This window comes from Elgaria multicarinata, chromosome 3, assembly GCF_023053635.1.
Source record: "Elgaria multicarinata webbii isolate HBS135686 ecotype San Diego chromosome 3, rElgMul1.1.pri, whole genome shotgun sequence".
In the NCBI taxonomy this organism is placed as follows: domain Eukaryota; kingdom Metazoa; phylum Chordata; class Lepidosauria; order Squamata; family Anguidae; genus Elgaria; species Elgaria multicarinata.
Genome location: NC_086173.1, coordinates 127,381,576 through 127,404,096, shown reverse-complemented (window position 1 = coordinate 127,404,096; position 22,521 = coordinate 127,381,576). Strand labels below are relative to the sequence as shown.

The window sequence follows — 22,521 nt, the reverse complement described above, 5'->3', positions numbered from 1 at the left end:
CACAGAAGTCTATCCAGATGTAAAGAACAGTTTCCTGTCAAGGTATTTTATGGTACCGAAGGCAGATGGAGGTCTCCGCCCCATTCTACATCTAAGAAATCTCAACCGCACAATCAGAGTCAGAAAATTCCGTATGACCACTCTTCCTACCATCCTTCCACTCCTGCATCGTCACATGTGGTTCACGTCAATAGACCTAAAGGATGCATATTTTCATATTGCAATCCATCCAACACACCGACGCTTCCTAAGATTCGTCGGGACACAAATGTTCCAATTCCAGGTTCTCCCATTCGGCTTAGCAACGGCCTCAAGAGTTTTTACAAAATGTGTCGCCGTCGTCTGCGCTTTTCTAAGGAAGAAGGGTATAGAAATCTACCCTTATCTGGACGATTGGTTAATAACAGCCCATACCCACTTAGCGCTCCAAAACGCATTAAGAGAGGTAATCCAAACAGTGACAACACTCGGGTTATACATCAACCTCGAGAAATCACAACTCACTCCAACGCAGAAAATAAAATTAATCGGCGCAGTCATCGACTCCAAAACCGCCAAAGCTTATCTACCCAGCGACAGAATAGACAAAATAATAGCCCTGGCACACCGACTATCCAAACCCAACCAAACGACGGCCTTCTATGTTCAACGCCTATTAGGACATATGGCAGCGACTGTGTCAGTGGTACGGTGGGCAAGACTGCATATGAGAACTTTGCAACACTGGTTCATCAAGTCTTTCCCAAACATTGTAGACGCCAGAAACCTCCATGTCAACATTCCACTAAAGATAAGGACATCCCTCTTATGGTGGCAGAACAGAGGCAATCTTGATCAAGGGATGCCCTTTGCACAGACCTCACCGTCCTACACTCTGACAACCGATGCGTCGACACTCGGGTGGGGCGCACACTGTGCACATCTTCAAACTCAGGGGAAGTGGACCCTTGCAGAACGCAAGATGCATATAAACTTATTAGAAATGATTGCAGTCCAAAAGGCGCTTCTCACATTTCAGGACCTTCTGACAGGTCACCACATACAACTTCTGACAGACAACATGTCAGTCCTATGGCACCTGAACAAGGAAGGGGGAACACACTCGTCATCCCTAATCCACAAAACTCTACAGATCCTCAAATGGTGTATACCGAGGAAAATATTGATAACAGCCATACACATACCGGGACAAGAAAACATCCTCGCCGACGCACTAAGCAGAAAAATAATGACGTCCCACGAGCGGGAGATGGACCAGTCCGTCCTGATCCAACTCTTCCAAAAATGGGGATGACCAGAAATAGACTTATTTGCTACCCAACACAACACGGTCCTACCGACCTATTGCTCCAGAGGAGGCGTAGGGAACAACTCAAAGGGGGATGCATTTCAAATCAAATGGGGCAAACTCCCCTTCTATGCATTTCCCCCAATCCCCTTGATAACTCGTACCCTTCACAAGATAACAGTCAACAAAGCCAAGAGAATACTGATCACACCGTGGTGGCCCAGGCAAGCATGGTTTGCCCCCCCTCCTCAACTTATTGAACAATCAATTCTTCCAACTACCAGTGACAATGCCACTCCTAACTCGACACCAAGGGAAAACACGACACCCAGACCTTAGAATTTTCTAAGACTAACGGCATGGAACATCCAATAGTGAATCGACAACTGCCACAGGAGATAACTTCGATCATTGAAGCAGCCAGAAAACCGTCCACTCGAAAGGCTTATGCAGCCAAATGGAACAGTTTCCTCCGCTTCACTACCGAGAATCACTTAGACCCGCATGAGAATTCTATCCATGGAATTCTCATCTTTTTGAATACGCTCTTCCAAAAGGGTCTCCGACTAACATCATTAAAAGTCTATCTGGCTGCAATTTCCGCCAACCGCTCCACAATCGATGGATACTCAGCCTTCTCACATCCATCGGTCCGACAATTCCTAAGGGGAGTCAACAATCTAGCTCCACCGCTAAAGGACTTCACCCCACAATGGAGCCTATCGGTAGTCTTGAAGGCCCTTCTCGACGCTCCGTTCGAACCTTTAGCAACAGTAGACTTAAGACTACTCACTTTGAAAGTGGCCTTTCTAGTCACTATCACAACTGCACGGAGAACTAGCGAACTTACAGCCGTCCGCATCGATCCACCTTTCCTCATATTTCACAACGACAAAGTAGTCCTTCGTACGGACCCATCGTTTCGCCCAAAGATAATCTCTGAATTCCACATCAATCAGGACATAGTCCTGCCAACCTTTTTTCCATCCCCCACTTCACCACTAGAAGGGACGCTACATACCCTCGACGTTCGACGAGCTCTAGCTTTCTATAAAGAGAGAACAGCTCCATACCGAAAGACTAAACAGCTTTTCGTATGCTATGGAGGTCCCAACAAAGGACTTCCAGTATCTATTCAAAGATTTGCCGCCTGGGTTGTCCAGGCCATAAAATTAGCATACGAATGCCAACACCTTCAACTATCGCAACCAATAAAGGCTCACTCCACTAGGGGAATGTCAACATCGACAGCCTTTACTAGAGGAGTCTCGATCCCAGAGATCTGCAGAGCGGCGACATGGTCAAAGCCAGCCACATTTATAACATACTACAGGCTGGATACCAGAGCCAACTTTGGCAGAGCCGTCCTGTCAGCGATCCTTCAATAACGATAGCCGACACCGACCCACCTCCAGTAAGTCAGCTTGCTAATCTCCCATATATGTGTGATGCACAGAGACCACGAAAGAGAAAGACAGGTTGCCTACCTGTAACCGTAGTTCTCGGAGTGGTCATCTGTGCATTCACACAACCCCCCCACCATCCCCTCTTCGGTGTCGACTATCCTCGGCATCGATAGAGATACTATCTCCTAGAATCTGGGACCAGCAATTCGGTCTCGGAAACTGAGGAGATAGGCGGGAACCCGCAGCGCATGCGCACTCGATGGTGGGGGAGGGGTTCCCGCTTAAATTAACGTTCTCAGCTTTAGAAGTTCCGACAGTTGGCTCAGCGCAGGCGCAGAGCCCATATATGTGTGAATGCACAGATGACCACTCAGAGAACTACGGTTACAGGTAGGCAACCTGTTTTTACAGGTTGGATCCAGCCTTCCATGTACAGAAGGGTTCTAGTCACGGAAAATGCCTCTACTTGAATTTCAGATTCCCCCACTTTCCCCCAATGTCAGCACAACCCATTCAGCAGGGTCCCCTATACCTCTATGTAACATTGGTGTGTGTGTGTATGTGTGTCTGTGTGTGTGTGTGTGTGTGTGTGTGTGTGTGTGTGTGTGTAAGAGATGCTATTGAGAGGAGGGGCCATGCCTAAATATATATCCAATCCAAAGGGTTGTTTTTTGACCTCATGCTAGAGTTTTCTACATGGAAGTACTCCAGTCCCCAGGAAAAAATATGGGACCAGACCATGGGGATTCAGATTGCTGATTTCCACAGGGTGGGGGTGGGGTGTAATGGGGGAATCACAGCTTGGGGAGAAGGGTTAATCCTGCCCGGCACACACAGAGTGATCCTCCCACATGCACACACACAAGCCCACTGAACTGCAATTAGGTTTGAAAAAGCCTTCTAAGCCTATTTGCAGTGTGTGTCTGTTCATTGTGTATGAATGTGAATTGTCTGTGTTTTATGTGTGAGGACCGGTGTGTCTGTGTGTGCATGTGTTATGTATGGATGTGTATGTATATGAGAGAAAGTGTGAAGTGGTGCTCATTTTTGCTTTGACCTGCCTCAGGAAAGTGAGCCACAATATTTATTTTAATATTTTTCCACAGATGTCATCACATCAAAACAATACCATACAAATCAGCAATAAATTCATCCTGAAATATTAATGCAGCCCTGGGGGTGAAAATGGTTTCCCACCCCGGTGCCACAGTAATGTATGACTTGGAACTGTATCTATTTGCAGAGCTTTATAGTAAAGCTCTACAAATGGAGACAGACCCAGTTCCAAGTTATGCATTACAGTGACACATTTTCAGTGTTTTAGAAATCTAATATACAATAAAAATAAAATATTCTTTTTAGAATTAGATTGATTTTACATAACATTTATTAATTATTTAGTCATCCAAATGGGATGATTCAGTAGTTCTTTAATTTTGTAGATTACGTAATTAAACATGAAAATGTTCATGTGTATGAATCAGAGCAATGAATGGAATTTGCTAGTTAGAACTGAAGAAGCCTCTCTTGCAATCCCCCACTGTAAGTAGATTTGAGTAAAAATCTTCACTTTTAGAGCCAAACCACCTTTAAAACCCACATCCAAAAATCTAGTTTGGATGAGTCAAAGGCAGAACTTTTCTACTTGCCAATGCATTTTCCCCAATCACAATGGAGGTTTTAACTGTGAAACTAAATATTGCTCTAGAACTACTCCAACATTACTGACTCAGTGACCCTGCAATGGCAATAAATTGTCTTGCGTGCATATACAAAATGAAAAGATAATAATAAATAAAATAGGGTTCTTCTGGTCATTACCTCTCCTTCATGCAGGACTGTATACAGAGTTCTCAGGCACACAAGTGGGTTTTTAAAATTAATAATAAAATAATCATCATAGTCATTAACAAAGTCTTGTCGCAACAAAGTCTAACAAATGTATTAAGACAAAACATTTTGTAGACTAGAATCCACTTCATCAGATGCATGAACAGTAATCCTCAGTTGGCAGCTAAATATCCATATGGGTGTACAAAATGGTTAAAATGGCAAAGAAATTAAAAAGAACACCCTGTGTCAACTCAATTATAACTTAAGTGTATGTTAAATAAGCATAGCGACCACCCACAACAGAATAAGATGCTCACCTTAGCATTGCTATATAAATTAAGACTTGTAGCAGGACAGGAAACTACTGGGATGTCCATATGGACACTTCACTTGTTGACGGGGAGTGGGGCAGTGTCTGGCAGCCATGCCTTCCAATCAATACGTTTATTCTTATTTTATTTATTGCATTTCTATACCGCCCAATACATGGAGCTCTCTGGGCGGTTCACAAAAATTATAAACATTCAAAGTATAAAACAACAGTATAAAACCATAATATAAAATACAATATAAAAGCTCAACCAGATAAAAACAGCAGCAATGCAAAATTACAAATTTAAAACACCAGTTAAAATTTATTTATAGACTGTTAAAATGCTGGGAGAATAAAAAAGTCTTTACCTGGCTTCTAAAGGCATATAATGTAGGTGCCAAGCGAACCTCCCTAGGGAGCTCATTCCACAGCAGAGAAGGCCCTCCTCCTGGTAGCCACCTGCCTCACTTCCTTTGGCAGGGGCTCGTGGAGAAGGACCCCTGAAGATGACCTTAGGGTCCGGGCAGGTAAATATGGGAGGAGGCGTTCCTTCAGATAGCCTGGCCCCAATACATGTGCTGGCTATAGCACCATGTACACTGATGGTGCTAAATCAATAAATAAATAAATAAATAAGAGAAGAAGAAGAAGGAGGAGGAGGAGGCATTTGCTGCCTCGGTCTCCCTTGCAGGGCTGTCATTAGCCTGGAGCTGGCTCGCACGTTCACAAATACCATCTGGCCCCTGTTATCGTGAACCATTGAAGCCTGGCCTGGGGCTCAAGGCTGCAGCTAATTGGGAAGATTTATTGGAGCTGTTCTGGTGGGAACCATGCTCTGGTTGGGAGGGAGGATCCAAAGGAGCAGCTTAGGCCATGATTGGTAGAGCCAGATCGGCCGACCCATCCGTGCTAGGGGCATAAGATGGGGCAGTGAACAGAATCATTGTCTCCCTGGCGATCCTCAAGGCATGGAGGACGTGTGCTTGGCTAGCTGAAGCAGGAGGTCCTGCGTGGTAATGTATAGTGTAGAACTGCTAGGATTTCTTTGTTTTGGCTTGGTTTGCAACTAGTGAACAGTTCTCTATTATACCTTGCACACTGTTTTATTGTACTTTTATTGCAACACTGCTTTTTACCTAGTCATTCCTTTTAAACCTAATTTTATTCCCATTAACCTTCCCTCCTTTTCTCCCTTTAATAAATTGCTTTAAAGCCTTAAGATGGTGTGGTTTACTTCTGGGTAACTCCTGGTGCTAAGTCCAGTGTTTGACTGGTTGCAGGCAGGTGGTTGGGTGATCAGCTGGGACTTACCTGGTCTACCTGGTAGGGAGAGTATATTGACTACACTCTTCCTTCACACTGACCACTTCCCCCCAGCCCCCCACCACGCGCACACACTACACACACATTCAGCCAGTGTTTAAAGGTGCTCTACATGCATAATCAGGCGAGGTAGGAGCCTAGCCTAATCAGTGTGCACCAAGAGCCTCATTTCAGGCCTGTGACCCTCCTCATACATTTCTGGAACATGAGGAAAGGTCATTTAAACTTCTCTATTTTTCCTATTCAAGCCAAATGAATACGTTCAAACTTCTAATTCTTTTAATTACTTTTAATTAAATTATTTCACACTGGAGCTCCCTTTTCAAATTCCTCAGTTAGAAAATAGCAGCTTTCAGGCCAGCAACAAAGTATCCAAAAAGACTGAAATGTTCTCCTACTGGTTTCTGAATGTTGTCATTTCTGATGACTGGTTTATGCCCATTTAATCTTTCGTGCAGAACAGGTGATGGAAAACCTGACACACGGACCAATTTAGCCCACCAGGTCATCCCATCTGACCCACTGGGCCTCACCTGAAGCCCCTCTGCCTTCCCCAAGCTCTGCTCCCTACCCAAGCCCCATTCCTTAGGGACGAACAGGGAGAGGAATCCCCACTATCTTGAATCAATAATTAGAGATAACATCTTTCCACCCCCTGCCCCCAATTGTAACCCTATATACAGGCAATAAGACTATATACACCAGTTGCTGGAGAACAAAGCAAAGTTTATTGTATCTTAGCAAATTGCCATTATACACAATTACAGTGAAAAAACACCATACAATTTAAAACTCTACTGATGGACCATAAAAAGTTTAAAAGAAATCCATACGGACTTTACACTTTATAAAGCATTGTAAAGCATTGACGAGGAATTTAGATGTTTGTTTCTGAGGAACATGAGTGGGAGGATGCTGTTGCACCACGTCCTGCTTGTGGGTCCCTGGTCGACAGCTGTGTGGACAGAGTGCTGGACCCTTGCTCTGATCCAGCAGCTCATCATTGATCAGAGTTAACAGCTGGGATCCCCTTACCAGGCTGTGTGCTGTCCCAACTTGGAGGGCAAGCAGCATGCTATGAGCTTCACCTGCCCCACATCCTCCCCAATGGGTCCTCAATGACATCTGGCCATGGAGGCATGGGTATTCATTTAGCCCCAATCCACCCACCCAATTTTAGTTTCCTAACATTCAGACTGTTCTGTTTGTCCTGTACTTGCTATACAGCTGTAAAAGACTACAAAGCAGAAAGGCATTGCTGACCATTGATAGCACATATCATATTGCAACTTGAACAGGTGAATGAACCTGATGTTATATTCATTATTGAAATATGACCAACTGTACTTTTTGTATTTCTTTGCCATTTTAATCCCACTCTTCACAATATTTACTAAATTATTTACTGAATTTATAAAACATCTCAAATAAATTTCTCTAGGCGTTTTGATGAGGAGGAGGATACATTCCCTTCCTCTACATTCATGTGTATACTTGCCAACTGAGGATAACACTTCATTAATCTGATAAAGTAGACTCTGATGAAGACCACAAAACTTTGTGCCATAAAAAATCTGTTAGTCTTTAAAATGCTGCAACTGTTTTGGTTCTTTTTTTGCTGTAAAAAGCTAATAAAGCTAACTTTCCTGAAGTTGTTGTTAAGCTTCAGACAAACAAAGCATTGTATAATATAAAACTTTTTTTAAAAAAACTTTTTTTTTTTTATGGAAAGCTTCAGGTAAAAGCACCTGTACATCTGAAACTGCCCCTCCATTATAGTGATAGCAATGGCATTTTGTGTGGAAGCTCCGTATGGAGTCCTGGACTATGGGAATCCTCTTCCCCGCACCCAATCTCTCTCTAACCTGTTATTAAGCATTATTGCTTTATTACAGCTGTGATTTAGCAAGTTTTACATTCCATTCATTGAATTTATTTATTTAAACATTTTGCTGTCGAGTGCTGAAGAGCATTAATGCAATGTTACGTGTAGTTTGTTTATTTATGTAAATGAGAAATATATTGAACATCTTGATTTCTTTCTCTTTCTTCTAGATGCATATGCGAGAGGATCAGGAGCTTCTACTTCAAATGCTTGTACATTGTCAGCTATCAGCACAATAATGATTTCCCTCACAGCTAGATCAAGTTTATGACAAAAAATATCTAAAGGACTTCCTGTTTATAATATAACTAAGCAACATTTAGCTAGTTGTTTTGAAGACACCCAGTACTAAGTAATATTGTTGTTCAAGTACATCTTACTACTGGAAAAAAATGTTTTATGCTTCTCTAGGAATGGCATTATACAGTACTTCCTCAAAGCAAATATAGCTTTGTCTGAAGTTTCCTCGGAAACTCTGCAATGCACTGAAAACATCTGTAATACGATGTTACCAAAGCAGTTTACATATGTCCTTATATGCATATTTTTTATTATATATTTAGTGTTTTATAGACTTTTTTAAAGTTAACATATGATGTAGATATTAATTTCTTTTCCCCTCTGCTATAAAATGCTACTGATGACATTATCATTGCAAATATATATATTGTTTTGGAATGTTTTATGGCCGGAAGGTCAAAGTTCTCAGTAAATTGGTTTCCAATTGATTGTATAGTTTTACAAGAATGCACCTTGGCAGAGCTCTTCTGGCTTTGATCCATCCTTCAGGGCATTTGGGCATATTTCCGCACAGAAAGGATCCACACAGGCGTTCTGTAAAGCCTTCCCTCCATTCCCCCTGCTTGCCCTCAGGTTTGCTGCTGCTGCACGCAATGCACTGCAATGCCCCTAAAGCAAGAGATAGGAGTGGGCTGCTAGATCATTGTACAAGAAGCACAGGAGACATTTACCTGGCACAGCAGGATAGCCAGCTGCGGAAGGTTCACTGGAATTCCTCTGAGGATCCCTCTTCACATGCGCGGAAGGGATGGATCATGCCACTGTTTGAAGCTGTTCGGATGGTCTTGCTTACATCCAGTACTTTTGACATACAAGATTTCATTTTGATCAGATGACTAAAACAAATCCAAAACAACTTTCAATGCATTTGCTTTCAGATTTGTGTAAGTCAACTGCATAATATCATCTAGCTAATATTTTGATGCTACATAGCAAGATTTTTTTCTGAATGTACTGATTTAGCTTTCTCAATTTTTTTAACGAACATTAAATTAACATTCATTCCATTTAGTCGTCATTGCTCCTATGGTAATGTAAACCAGACGTTGCTATAGCAAAGGACAAGATTCTGAAAGTGGTGACAATCTGAAATTCTACAAATTGAACTGTTTCTGTGATTCTGGATATGCACCATTTTAATCAGGAAGTCCGTGAGTCTGGGGGATTTTAATGAAAGATAATTATGCTGATTTCTTGTCTGAATATATCTTTCTTTTGACAGGTACATGTTAACTGTAATTCTCTATAGATTTGTTTCATAAATTGAATTACAAAATTAGCTATGTTTATATGATCTTGTTTGACTATAGGTCATGAACTAAACGTAATAAATAACATTTTAGTGAATACTTCTCTAAAAAGGCTTTTTTCCATTAAAAAAAAATCATATGTATGTCTGGGTGTCTCTATGCACTTCCAAATAGCTCTTTTAAGATTTCAAGTCCTCCTGTCTTTCTGCTTGCAGAAGTGATCAGAACCACAATCTTTAGAGTGTTCTGAAAATCCAGATTTGATTTTCTTGGCCAGCTCTTCATACACATCTAGCATGAAGTTCCTCATACAATCATTATTCATTCCAGCTGAGCTTGCACTGGAGCAGAATTTGGAGACTGCTCCAATCCAATGAGTTGAGTGTGCATGCAGAGGCTTTAAAGCATATATGAAGTTCTCTACAAGCTTGCTTGTGCAGAGCTCCATGCGTGCACCAGATTCTGGCGGAGTACTGGATCATGACCAAAATGTAACACGAAAAATATATTAATATAAAAAGGGTTATTTGTTACTATGGGGAAATTTTGTAATATGCTCAGATGGAATAATGATAGTTAAAATAGCAATGAAATTTTCTATTTTTCCCAAGTTTAAAAATGCACTGCAGAGGCTTATAATTTGTTCTTCCTGATAGCTTAAATTTGCCTGTAACTTGTCTCTTTTGCTTCCAAAACAATACAAGCTAACTTTTAAACCTTTCAAAATATATTTATTAAGTAACTCATAATCAGGATTCCACTTGTGTAAGTTGGGGGTGTTAACCAGAGAAATATTGTCAGTATTTCAAGCTGTGTTCCTTTCTTAGTTTGATATGGTTACTTCTATGTAAAAACAAAAAAACAAAAAAACCCACAAAAGAAAGAAAATAGAAAAAAAGCCTATGTAGTTTTTCTCCCCAGTGTAAATGATATTTATCAGTGATCTAGCAGATGTAATCTTTTTTAAAGTTATTGGTAATAAATATTCTGTTATTTGTAAAGATTCTTGTCTTTAGGGGCATTTTTACTGTATTCTTTGTCATTTGTGTTAAATAGCTTCATGACACCCTGGATCCCAAACAAGTGTGGTATACCAACTATTTCAATTGTAGCGTAAAATGGATTGTGAAAATGCCCTGGGCCAGTGGTTGGACAAATTTCTGTAGAACCAACTTGGAATAGGCTCAATTAAAATGTTAAAATAAGTTTGAAATACATTATTTTTATTTCAGGCCCCATTACTAATTGAGTGATCCCATTGGGAGCATGTTGGGGTCTAGATGTCTACCCACCTGGATGGGGTTACACTCCCCCTGAAGGAGCAGGTTTGTAGCTTGGGGGTTCTCCTAGAACCATCTCTGTCACTTGAGGCCCAGGTGGCATGGAGTGTGTTCTACCAACTTTGGCTGTTGGCCCAGATACACCCCATCTGGACAGGGATAACCTGGCTTCAGCTGTCTATGCTCTGGTAACCTCCAAGTTAGATTACTGCAATGCACTCTACGTCGGGCTGCCATTGAAGATGGTTCAGAAGCTGCAGCTTGTGCAAAATGCAGTGGCCAGTTTGGTAACAGGGACTAGAAGGTTCGAACATATAAGACTGACTCTGGCCTACTTGCATTGGCTGCTTGTAGGTTTTTAGCCTGATTCAAGGTGCTGGTTTTAACCTATAAAGCCTTACACGGCTCAGGACCACAATATCTGACAGAACGCCTCTTCCAACATGAACCTACCCATACACTACGCTCAACATCTAAGGTCCTCCTCCGGAGGGAGACGCTGAGGGAGACTCGGAGGACAGCAACAAGTGAGTGGGCCTTTTCTGTGGTGGCCCCCCAATTATGGAACAATCTCCCCAATGAGGCCCGCCTGGCACCAACATTGTTATCTTTTTGGCGCCAGGTTAAGACTTTCCTTTTCTCCCAGGCATTTAACAGCATATGTTGAGTTCTTAACTGACTCCAAAACGGGCTTTGACCTGGCTGAGTGTTTAAAAATTGTTTTTAAATGTTAGCTGTTTTAATGCTTTTGTTTTTAAATTTTGTATATTGATTTTTAATGTTAAGTCATTTTAATTTAATCTTTTTAATCTTTGTAAACTGCCCAGAGAGCTTCGTCTATGGGGCAGCATATAAATGTAATTAATAACAACAACAACTGGTGGCAGTACCAAGGGCTTTCTGTGAGGGAAATGGTAAACCGTAGACATCTATGACATCATAAGAACCACTGGAAATGCAGTTCCTGGTGCCCCTAGCTGTTGCTGTGGGATGGGCCCTTATGTCATCCTTTCTGATATCAGGAACCACCGGAACAACATTTCCAATTGTTTCTGATATCCATGGATGCTTCTGTGTATGCCTGTAGCAATGGCTAGGGGCCTAGTGGAGGCCCACTGTGAGCTTCCTTACTACCACCATTAAATAAATTTGGGAATGAGAAAGGGAACGCAGCAGCTGCAAAAATTCGTAACAGGGCCAAAAGCTGGGCCTGAATTCTAGCAGGGCTTGTACCAACTTGATATTGGCTTGGGGGAGGCAGAAACTCTACACTTTTGAAATCCTTCTTTCAAAGCATCATCACTAGCCAACATGTACCCTTTAAGAACCTGTTTGGTTGACCAGACAACTAATTGTGCTACAACTGGACACATGCATGTTCATTTTTTTCTCCCTTCAAACTATCTACAAGGTGCAAAGTGAAGCACATCTTTTCAATTTGCTCCATAAGCATAGCTGTCAAAGGGCATGAAGCCCAGCAACCTGATTCATTGTCCAATGAAAGCTATCTGGAAACAGACTGTGAAGAATTGACACCTGTTAGAAGACAATGCCCTAAGCAGTGATGTCCTCCACTCACAATGGTTTCCCGTCCATTTCAATACAGAAAACTTAGTACACGTAACACTACACACAGATGGAAGTGGCCTTCCCTATGCCAGCCCTTCTGTGTGCATGTTCCAGCCATCATAAGACTTCAGAACCGGTCTGAGCTCTACAAGAGACTAGGGCCACAGCTAGACCTAAGGTTTATCCTGGGATCATCCAGGGTTTGCCCCTGCCTGAGCACTGGATCCCTTGTGTGTTACCTAGATGAACAGGTTTGACCCCTGGACGATCCAGGGATAAACCTTAGGTCTAGCTATGGCCTAAGTGGTTTACTATGCAATATGAGATTTCTTAAGCAACAGATCATCAGAAAATGGAAGCTCATATAGACTGACTGCAGCATAAAAATGGGGAGGGGTGGAGAATAACAGTTGTCAGAACAGAAGGACTGGGTGAGGAAGAAACATTGTGGGTAGCAAACTATGGAAACCATATCTGTTCTCCTTTCAAAATGGTTGCCTGTGATAATCAAAATGCCTTGAGAATGGCATTTTCTCAAGGAATTTTGTAACATAGGAAGCAACTTTATGCTGTCAGACTATCCACCCATCTACCTCAGTATCCTGAGTGGCATCAGCTCTCTAGGGTTTCAGACAGAACTTTTCCCCAGCCTTAATTAGATATACCAAGAACTGAATATTGGATCTTTTGCATGCAAAGCATGTGCTCTACTCTACCACTGAGCTACTGCCCTTTGCTTCTGGCTTTTTCTGGTCCTGACCTCATTCCCTCCGCCCTCCATCCACATATATGCTAAGCAACATGTTAGGGCAATGCTACTACACCTCATAAAATATTCAACATTATATTCCAGCAGATATAGTACTACTGCACTATTTCATCATCTCAGGTTGTCTCTGTGAAACATGGCATTATGCAGTCATTGCTCCCCCATTGTAAACACTTGTCTGCTAACTGGTGACCGCAAGAACAGGCCATAAAAATGTCAAGAATCTTTCCTATTCATTCAAAAACACTCCTCCGTACTACTTCTCATGCTCAGTTTCCTCACCCCAAAAGTTGCAGTAACTATTTACATAATCTGCTATTGAGACAATGTCCATCTGGCTATTGTCAATAACGCTAAAACTCCAGTGGCTGGATTTCATTTTTATTTATGAGACATTAATCAGAAGCACAAACATTTGTCCAATTGTGCCAAGCTAATATACATATCTTTCATGTTTAATCATATCCTGTGGTTATGCAGGCAACTTGACAGCTAAGTACTAAGCATTATGGACAGTTTCTGAACCTGCTATACTGTAAAATATATTCTCATTCTCTCTCTCTCTCTCCATGCTGTTTCCTATTCAAAATGGTCTTCAACTCAAACATGGATTAGCATTCTTTTAGAACAAGATATTTGAGGCAAAAACAAGTGGAAATCTATCAATATCATTAGCTTTCTTTCCTATTCTACTGTTAAGCTATTTTTGGCACACAAAAAGTGTTACCTATAACTTGCTATCTAATTACTAGACTATCTGCTATATTAATCACTACAGATGCTACATTAATGCCAAGTGTTTTCACTACATGGACCATCCTCATACTTCCTTCAAAGCATGAGGAAACAAACGCACAAGCTTGACCATGCAGCGTCCAGTACAAAACAAGCCCTTTATGTGAGTGTCCTAATATGGAGATACTCCACAAAAAAGCAGAGTGCCTGGTTCAGGCTGGAGGTTATGCGCATGGTCTAGGTCAGGGGTGGGCAACTTCTTGCTCTCCAGAAGTTTGGCAAACAACTCCCATCAGCCCTAGCCAGAACAGCCAATGGTAAAAGAGTAATAGGCTAAAACATCTGGAGGGTCACAAGCTGCCCACCACTACTGTAAATGAAGGGATCATACTGTACTCTATCACTACCTGTCATCAACTTCCATTTTCATGTCATCCTCTTTGAATGTATGAACGGAATGTCTATTTGCACTTCAAGTAATTTGCTGTTAATGCAGCAACACCAAGGTTAGGGAAACATTTGTAGGATGTCACATTCCCCCAAGGGAAAATGATCAGGGCAACATGCCAGCAGTGGACAGAACCAAAGCATACACCCCCTATTTACACACATTCATCCACACATTCCCCATTCACAAATATCATTACGCTTCCCCATCCACACCCAGCCATTGCTATATTCTGAATTTTTGTGTAAGCATATGATAACCTAATACTGCCCAACTCCCATGTTTGTTTTTTATGTGCTTTCAAGAGCTCCTTGTGCCCCTTACACCCATCTCCATTGCTTTACAGTCTATCTGAGTTTTTCTATCCATTGTACAATAACCTTCCTTTAACAAGAGTTCATAACAAAGTTGATTACAGTTTAGAAACCACTTTATATTGAGCTACAGCTTTGGTCCCTTCAGCCATTAACCCAGGACTAGGGAACTTCTTTAAGCCCAAGGGCAGAATTCCATTTTGAAGAAACACTTACGGGCCACATTCCTGTGGTGGGTGGAGCAAAGGGGGGTAGGACCAAAAATACCACATTAGTTTAGCTTAAAGCTCTTACTGCCAGTAACTAAGCCTTAAGAGCGGCATTTCAGAAGGAAAAAAAATGCACAAAAGCCAGAAAACAACCAAAAGATTAGTGGTTGCGTAAGGAATTTAAAATAAAATACAAAAAAAGCTTATTTAAGGCAACAGTTGTGCTAAACACATCAAAGGGCATGTCTAGACCTCCCGGCTTTCCAGGAGGGAGGGGGAGGATCTCACGATATGCTAATCACGAGATTATCCCCCTCAGTCCACACGCAGCGTGCGACGTCCCGGGAGGAAGGAGGACATCGCACCCATCATTCTATTTTTTTTATATATACTGAAAATGAGCGCATGAACGCTTCATCGAATAGTGAGCGCTTTTAAAATAATAATAATAATCCTATTCCCCCCACCCCACAGTCGATGGGCATGGAGCTCTTCAGTTTACTCGCGAAGAGCCAGGACAAACCGGGACGGCCACTCACACGTCCTGCGGTCTCGGGATCATCCCGGGACTGCGGAAAAAACAGGAGAAAAAGTGTAGGGAAATATCCTGGGGAAATGCAGGGATCTTCCCTCCCTGCTCCCAGGATCCCCTGTGTGGCCACATGACACACAGGGGATCCCGAGATGATCCCCAGGATATCGCCCCATGTAGACATGCCCAAAGAGGCCTAGCTCAGAAGGTTGCTTTCTGAACCAATGTTTGGGCTGAGATTACAAGCAAGCAAGGTCAGCTTGACCTACGAAAAGGGGGAAATGATGAGAATGGGTAAAATCACAGGTAACAAGTTGAGAAATTTCAATAGAACTGTAGAGTATCCAAGACATCAGCAAATATAAAAGCAAGAGGGCATTATTTTGATTATGAGGAAGGTTCCATGGAAAGGCTAGGCCAGCTTAATGAAACCAATAAGTGACCTTACACCATTATCGTTACCATTTATGGAAAAAGGCATAGAAATTGGCATGGTACAAACGTATAAGATCATCATGCCCCGTGTTCTAGATTCTTCCTTCTTTCAAGATTCCTAGGGCCTGCTTCAGCTCCAAAGAGTCTTTGAAGGGCCACAGACCCTTCACTGGTGAATATAAGTAAGCCAATTCTATTCTTTTCCTATTTCTGTATTAAGGGTGGTGTGTGTGAATGGCATTTTCTTATTAATATAATAATCATTTCCTATTTGAACAGTCTATATGACTCAGTACTTCTAAGACAGCTCAAATCTCTGAACCCAAGACAGATATAGACAGAAATAAGGGCCTGTCACTAGTAAGCAGGGTGGATGGTTAATTAATTTAGTAACTTCCTTTTTTCCCCTTACAGGTGGAGCTGGGGAAGGCAGTGTGGCCACCTGGGGAACCCTGGAGGGCCAGACAGGGTTCCTGGGCCTGGAGTTCTCCACTAAGCTGTCATGACAAATAAATAACGCATTTCCTATCCTGCTTTGCTTAATTGCCTTATAAAGTCATCTAAACTAGTGATCACCACAACTTGAGGTAGTTAATTGATAAATTAATTATGGGTTGGATCTGGGATCTGCCTTATGCAAGATGAAAGGCACCACTCACAGAAGGTCCCTCCATTCAATTTTGGGGGCTCTCCTCCTCTGCCCTGCACCCCCCATCATCCCATTCAGCAGGGTCTCCTAATCCTTTCTATAGCATTTTCAGGAGGCTGCAAGAACAGGGAAGTCCCATTCCACTACCACAGTTGACCCACATAACTCTGGATCCAACCCTATGCATTCTGTGAATAAGTACTTTCTTTCATCTTTCTGAATCTTCTGTTAGAACAGTTCAATGTCCTTTGTGGCCTGTGTATCTTGGTGGCAAAGCATATTGATGCCATGCTTATCCACAGTCTTTCATATTGGCATCTTAAAAACTTTTGGGATAGAACGCAGTTATCTAAACACAAAAGGAGATAGCTGAAACTGCTATGTTCAGACCATAATGTCTTACAGTGTACTTTCAAGTACGAGTTTGTAATCAGGGAAAGAAAAAGAAAAAAACACCACCCCATTGCTATGTCACGTTCTTCGGAAGTGGAAAGTTTCTTCCCAACGTTCGAAAGGCGCGCCCACTCGCCTTTGATCTCCTCCGCCTGCAAGAGGCAGCGGAACAGCGCGGCAGGGAGGGAGGGACCCCCTGGCGGAGGCAGGAGGAGTTTCTCCGGCTGCAGAGTTTTGGGGTGTGTGTTTTAAACACACCCACACACCGTTTTTCTTCCAAGCAGCAGCCACTGCGGCCACGACCACCTGGACTGCGAGGAGAAGATCTAACCTCAAGGTAGGTGAAGAAGAAGTTGACTAGTGAAACATTGCGGCGCGCAATGGTTCTTACTAGGAAATGCTATAAGCAGCAGGGCCTAGTGCCTGCAACCGAGGACGTGTTGCCCCTGTCAAGATCTCATGGACAAATGAAGCAACAGAAAATCACAAAGTTTCTCAGCCCTAACATTGGGAAGCAGTGTACTCCAACCACCGAACTTACCCCTCTTGAGGGGGATATGCTGGATAGGTTGCTGGGCCCTCCCTGCATAATGAGGATACAAGCGGATGAATCTCCAACCAACTCCCGACGCAGCTTAGCAGCAGAACTCATTTTAGCAAAAGAATCACATGAAAGGCTCAGCTTAATACCGCCCCACTCTGGTTCTCCCGGACCTCAGTCTGACTGCTCAACTGAACTTTCCCCCCAAACCAGCTCTAATAATCTTCTGAGAAGTCCCCTGGCTTCCCACAGTTCTCTTCATTAACTCAACCACTAACCTTTGAAGAGTCTGTGTTTAGCCTATATACAATGAGGGACCTCCTTGATACTCACCTAGAGAAGATGCAGAGCCTCTTATGCAGTCAGAATGCTGATATCACTTTGATAAAGAAATTTCTGGTAGAGTGTAGGGAACTCCTGGTTACTCTAACAGCTTTTGCGCTAGGTAATATGCATGATGGCACTCCCAAAAATAAGAAGGAATCCAAAGCTGAGTCAAATGATCAAAACTTTAAGGAGGCAATTGGACCAAATTTGGACCTCCCCTTACACTCTGAGCTGACTAATGGAACACACCCTGAGGTAATTATATCTGGGGGAGCCCTCGACTCTATCTGTGGAAAGATAGCAGGCATTAACAAGGATGCAGAAACACTAAAGTCCACCTCCATCTCTATCCCTAAAGCTGCTGTTGCGGACAACAATAAAGCAGGTCTAAGCATAAGCCTAACCGCATCTAAACCCAAGCTTAGATCAAGAAAGCTCCAAAAGTGTTCTATAAAAAAATAAAATCTAAAAGCTCCTACTAAACCTAAAACTGCAGGCAAAATGAACTTCAAATGGCTATTTAAAAAACTGGAGGAAAAAGATAGCATGAAGAACCCTCTGGCCATAACTCCAGAGGCCAGCAGGATCCTCCCTTGCAAGGCAGTTGGCCAGACTCAAAAACCAAACACAACCTGTGCTGCGTCTGATGGCGCTTCTCAAGATCCTTGGTCATTCCCACAAAAGCCCTCTGTTAGCCCACTTACCCAAGCTGATTCTGTACAATCTGTACCTATCCTAATCCGCAGTACAGCAATGAATTTCTGGCAACTTCAACTCCAAACAAAGACTACAGTCTTATCCAATTAGCCGAAACCAAGGGGCATTATGCTGCAACCAGAACGTATTAAACTTCTAATAGAGATTATATCGACCCTTCCTCTGCTGCAGATTGAACAAACCTCAGTTGAAAGCGTGGAATATATATTCTATAATCATGTTACGGCTCGAGCTATTGTCACTTTCACGTCTTCTAAGACAGCCTCTTACATCTATAGAGCTAAAGCGGCATTTAGAAACATCGGCATGCCAATAAACAGGTTTTTTAAGGATTTGTCACCAGCCCACCCCCTAGTGACCAAGTCAGTACCTAGACCCTGCACTCCTCCCCCACGCACTGGGGAATTGATTGATCTGAATTCATATGAGGAACCAAATGCCTGCCCGAAACCCTGCTCTGATCACCCTTCTCTGATCATCCTGATATTTCTACTAATCTTGGTAGTCCCTCAACGAACATTTCAAACGCTCGCCTAGCTTCCTTGCCGGATTTCTCTCCAGAGGAAATTAGTCTAATTGGCAATTTTGACATTCTTCCCGAACAGGAACAACAAAGGATTCTGCTGAGACTCAATTCACTGAGGGAACTTCTACTGAACAGAATCCAACGGAACAGCAGTTCTTTAGCGGCCCCCTGTGTACAGGCCTCTGCCATGCCTAACGGAGGGTGTCCCCCCTTAGACAAGACTAACAATTTTATCCAACTGGCTGTGAATGTACCTGTAGACTTGCACCAGTTTAGCCCTAAAAGGGATATAGCCCTCACCCCTAAAATTGTGGTTGCTAACCTTGAAAAACATCTCAAGCTGGCGGCCCCTTCCATTCCAACTATTACGGACCAGATGCTGGATACCCCCAGAATTTCCTGGACTAAATACAACCTCCCCCCCATTGATCACTTTGCAAAACCCAATGAATCCGAACTGATCCGACCAACCTATAATTCCCAAGACTACCCTAACCAAAGTCGTACACAGAGACGCGCCACGGATCTTCCCATTTTGCAAACAAAAGCACACAATGGATGTGTTCTGACAAATCCGGGGACATGCCTCAATGCAAATACCGAGATGGACTGACTTAGACTGGACAAAGATAAAACACCTGCCCTAAAACTAATATCCTGGAACGTGGCTGGATGGAGCTCTAAAGGTGGGAACAAGTGCTTTCTCGTCTACTTGGCCACCTTTGATAATGCTCTACTGCAGGAAACCTGGTCTTGCAGCGATATATACGTGAATGGTTTCAGTGCCTTCTCTCTTCCCGCGGCGTCCAACAATAAAAAGGGCAGGCCCTCAAAAGGGCTATGCTGCCTTATCTCTACCTCGCTGGTCGCCAAAGTAAAGGATATTTACAACAGTGACAACACCATTCTTGCCCTGGCACTAGAGCTGAGGACCACTAAGCTGATTATCCTACTGATTAATGCCTATCTCCCTCCCTACTACCAGCACAGAGGAAAGCATGGCCACCAGGCTTAAGATTGAGTGCTTTTACTCACAACTCATGGCTAAATATCCATACTCCTACCCAGTTATCGCAGGTGACCTGAATGCAAGAACGGGAGCCTTTCTGGCAGATCCAACTATCTGTGGGTCCAGTGTAATAGCATGTAAGGAAAGCCTTAGACCCCACATACATTTATCCAAGGACTGTTATGTTAACTCTGCCGGACGCTGCCTCCTCTAATTTGCAGCAAAAAACAACTTGACTATTCTGAACGGAAGCAGCAGCGATTCAGACCAGGGAAAATTCAAATTTATCTCCTCCAGGGGAGCCAGCGTGATTGATTACATCTTGGTACACAATACGTTGGACCCCATGAGCTGTAACCTAAGAGTTGCTGAACGCTCAGATAGCGACCATCTTCCCCTTGAGCTACGTTTACTCATTCCTGGGCCTATAAGGTCCTTACCTTGCCATCCTCTGTTTGACACACAAGCTCTAAATGCAACAGCCAATAAAATTAAATGGACCGAAGATACAGCACAAATTTTTGACCAACTTACACAAACTACCCGTATCACAGATATCACCAACAAGATAGTTTCCATCAAGTCCCCAGATCAGTGCATCGCAGCTTATGAGGCGCTAATTGAAGTTTCCCATAGTGCCCTGCAAAGCAAAGCAAACCATTCCAGACACCATAGGGCTACACAAAATAACTGGTTTGACCGGGACTGTGCTCGCCTTAGGAAGTCCATAAACTCTATATACCATTCCTATAGGCTAAGCAATGATAGATCTCTTCCTGGCATTTATTACCAGCTAAAGAAGGAATATAAGAAGCTCATCTCCCGGAAGAAAAGAAAAGCAAATAGAGAAACATGGCAACTGCTGATAGGGGCCTCTCTCAATAATAATTCTAAAACTTTTTGGCAAATTATAGCGAAAAATCTGAACCAATGTAATAGTAAGATTGAATGTCACATACCCGCAAATGTGTGGGAGTCCTATTTATATTCCGTTTTTCAAGATTGTTCTAGACCAGATCTCATTCCCTCTCTTTCCTCAGACACTCCTGTCTGGCCAGATGTAGATGTCAATACAATAGCAGACCTAATCCTTCGATTAAAACCGGGCAAGGCTCCTGGCCCAGACGCCATTCCCCCAGAGATGCTGAAAAATAACATAAGATGATGGACCTCAATCCTTACCCCTCTCTTCTCTCTAATCAATAAGTCCGGCCGAAACCCAGAGGCATGGCTGAGAGCGTTTGTCATCCCAATCCATAAGAAGGGCCCAAGAGATGGCCCTTCTAATTACCGACTTAGCAGCCTACTATCCATAGTTGGGAAGCTCTACGCGAGTTTCCTAAATGGTAGGCTGAAGGATTGGATCGAGACTAATGATATTCTTGGGAAAGAACAGATATGATTTAAGCCCGGATGCTCCACCTTGGACCATTGCCTAGTGCTGTTACATCTGGTCCACAAATACATGACACCAAGGGGGGGCAAACTCTTCACTGCATTTATTGATCTAAGATCTGCCTTCGACTCAATCTCCCGTGATCTCCTTTGGAACAAATTGAGGTCATTTGAAATTGAGCCGAGACTCCTTTTCCTGATCCAATCACTTTATTCTAGAACAACAGCCCAGGTCCGCTACAGCAATCTTGGCCATTTTACTAAAGAGATTGGCTCCTTGCGTGGGGTCAGACAGGGATGCGTACTAGCTCCCACTCTTTTTAATTTATATTTAGCCGATCTTCCATCTGTTCTTGTACCGATACAATCTCATCCACCAAAGATAGGCTTAACAAAGGGTTTCAATTCTACTCTACGCAGACAATGCGGTACTTATATCGCAAACCCACCCGGGTCTAAAGCGTCTAATGAACAGCTTTGCGGCCTTTTGTCAAAACAACAGCCTTTCAATTAATTATCAGAAGTCTAATGTTCTGGTTTTTTCTAGGAGGAGGGTTACCTTTCCCTGGTCAATGGGGTTTTTTTTTTTGTAAAAATCAACTAGGCCAACTCGTACAAATATCTAGGCCTATGGTTTAATGAAACACTAAAATGGAACACTCATAATAAATATGCTAAAGCTAGGGCAGAGAACTTAATCGGGGCACTTTCTCGTGTGTTTTTTTCTCCAGTGGTGGGCAATACATTCCAGCCGCCACTCAGGTCTATAAAGCAAAGGTGGTGTCCCAATTTCTATTTGGTGCCCCGATATGGCTTCCTCTTTATAAGAACTCACTGAAAGGTGTCCAATCTTCCTTTCTAAGGCTAATATTTGGAGTCCCAAGATATGTTGCTAGTGCAGTCTTAAATCTGGAAGTTGGGTTGAGTACCCTAAAATGTATAGGGTGGATACATACACTCTATTTCTGGCTGCGTTGCAATATAAGTCCTGTCCCTAATTCGCTCACCTCCATGGTCTGGACAGACTCTTATAAATCTCCATGGGTGAAAGCAGTTCAGCTAAAACTTACCACCA

At 42.8% G+C, this 22,521-nt stretch overlaps 1 protein-coding gene across 4 annotated transcripts in view; it reads left to right on the top strand.

Annotated features, from left to right (window-relative positions):
- LOC134395511 (contactin-4-like) overlaps positions 1-8,951 on the top strand; it is a 637,778-nt gene extending 628,827 nt beyond the window's left edge. For all 4 annotated transcript variants that reach the window (XM_063121675.1, XM_063121677.1, XM_063121676.1 and 1 more), the window contains one exon: positions 8,219-8,951. In XM_063121675.1, the coding sequence (XP_062977745.1) occupies positions 8,219-8,319 (101 nt within the window). In that variant the 3' untranslated portion in view covers positions 8,320-8,951. The remainder of the gene's footprint in view (positions 1-8,218) is intronic.
- Positions 8,952-22,521: the final 13,570 nt, after the last annotated feature.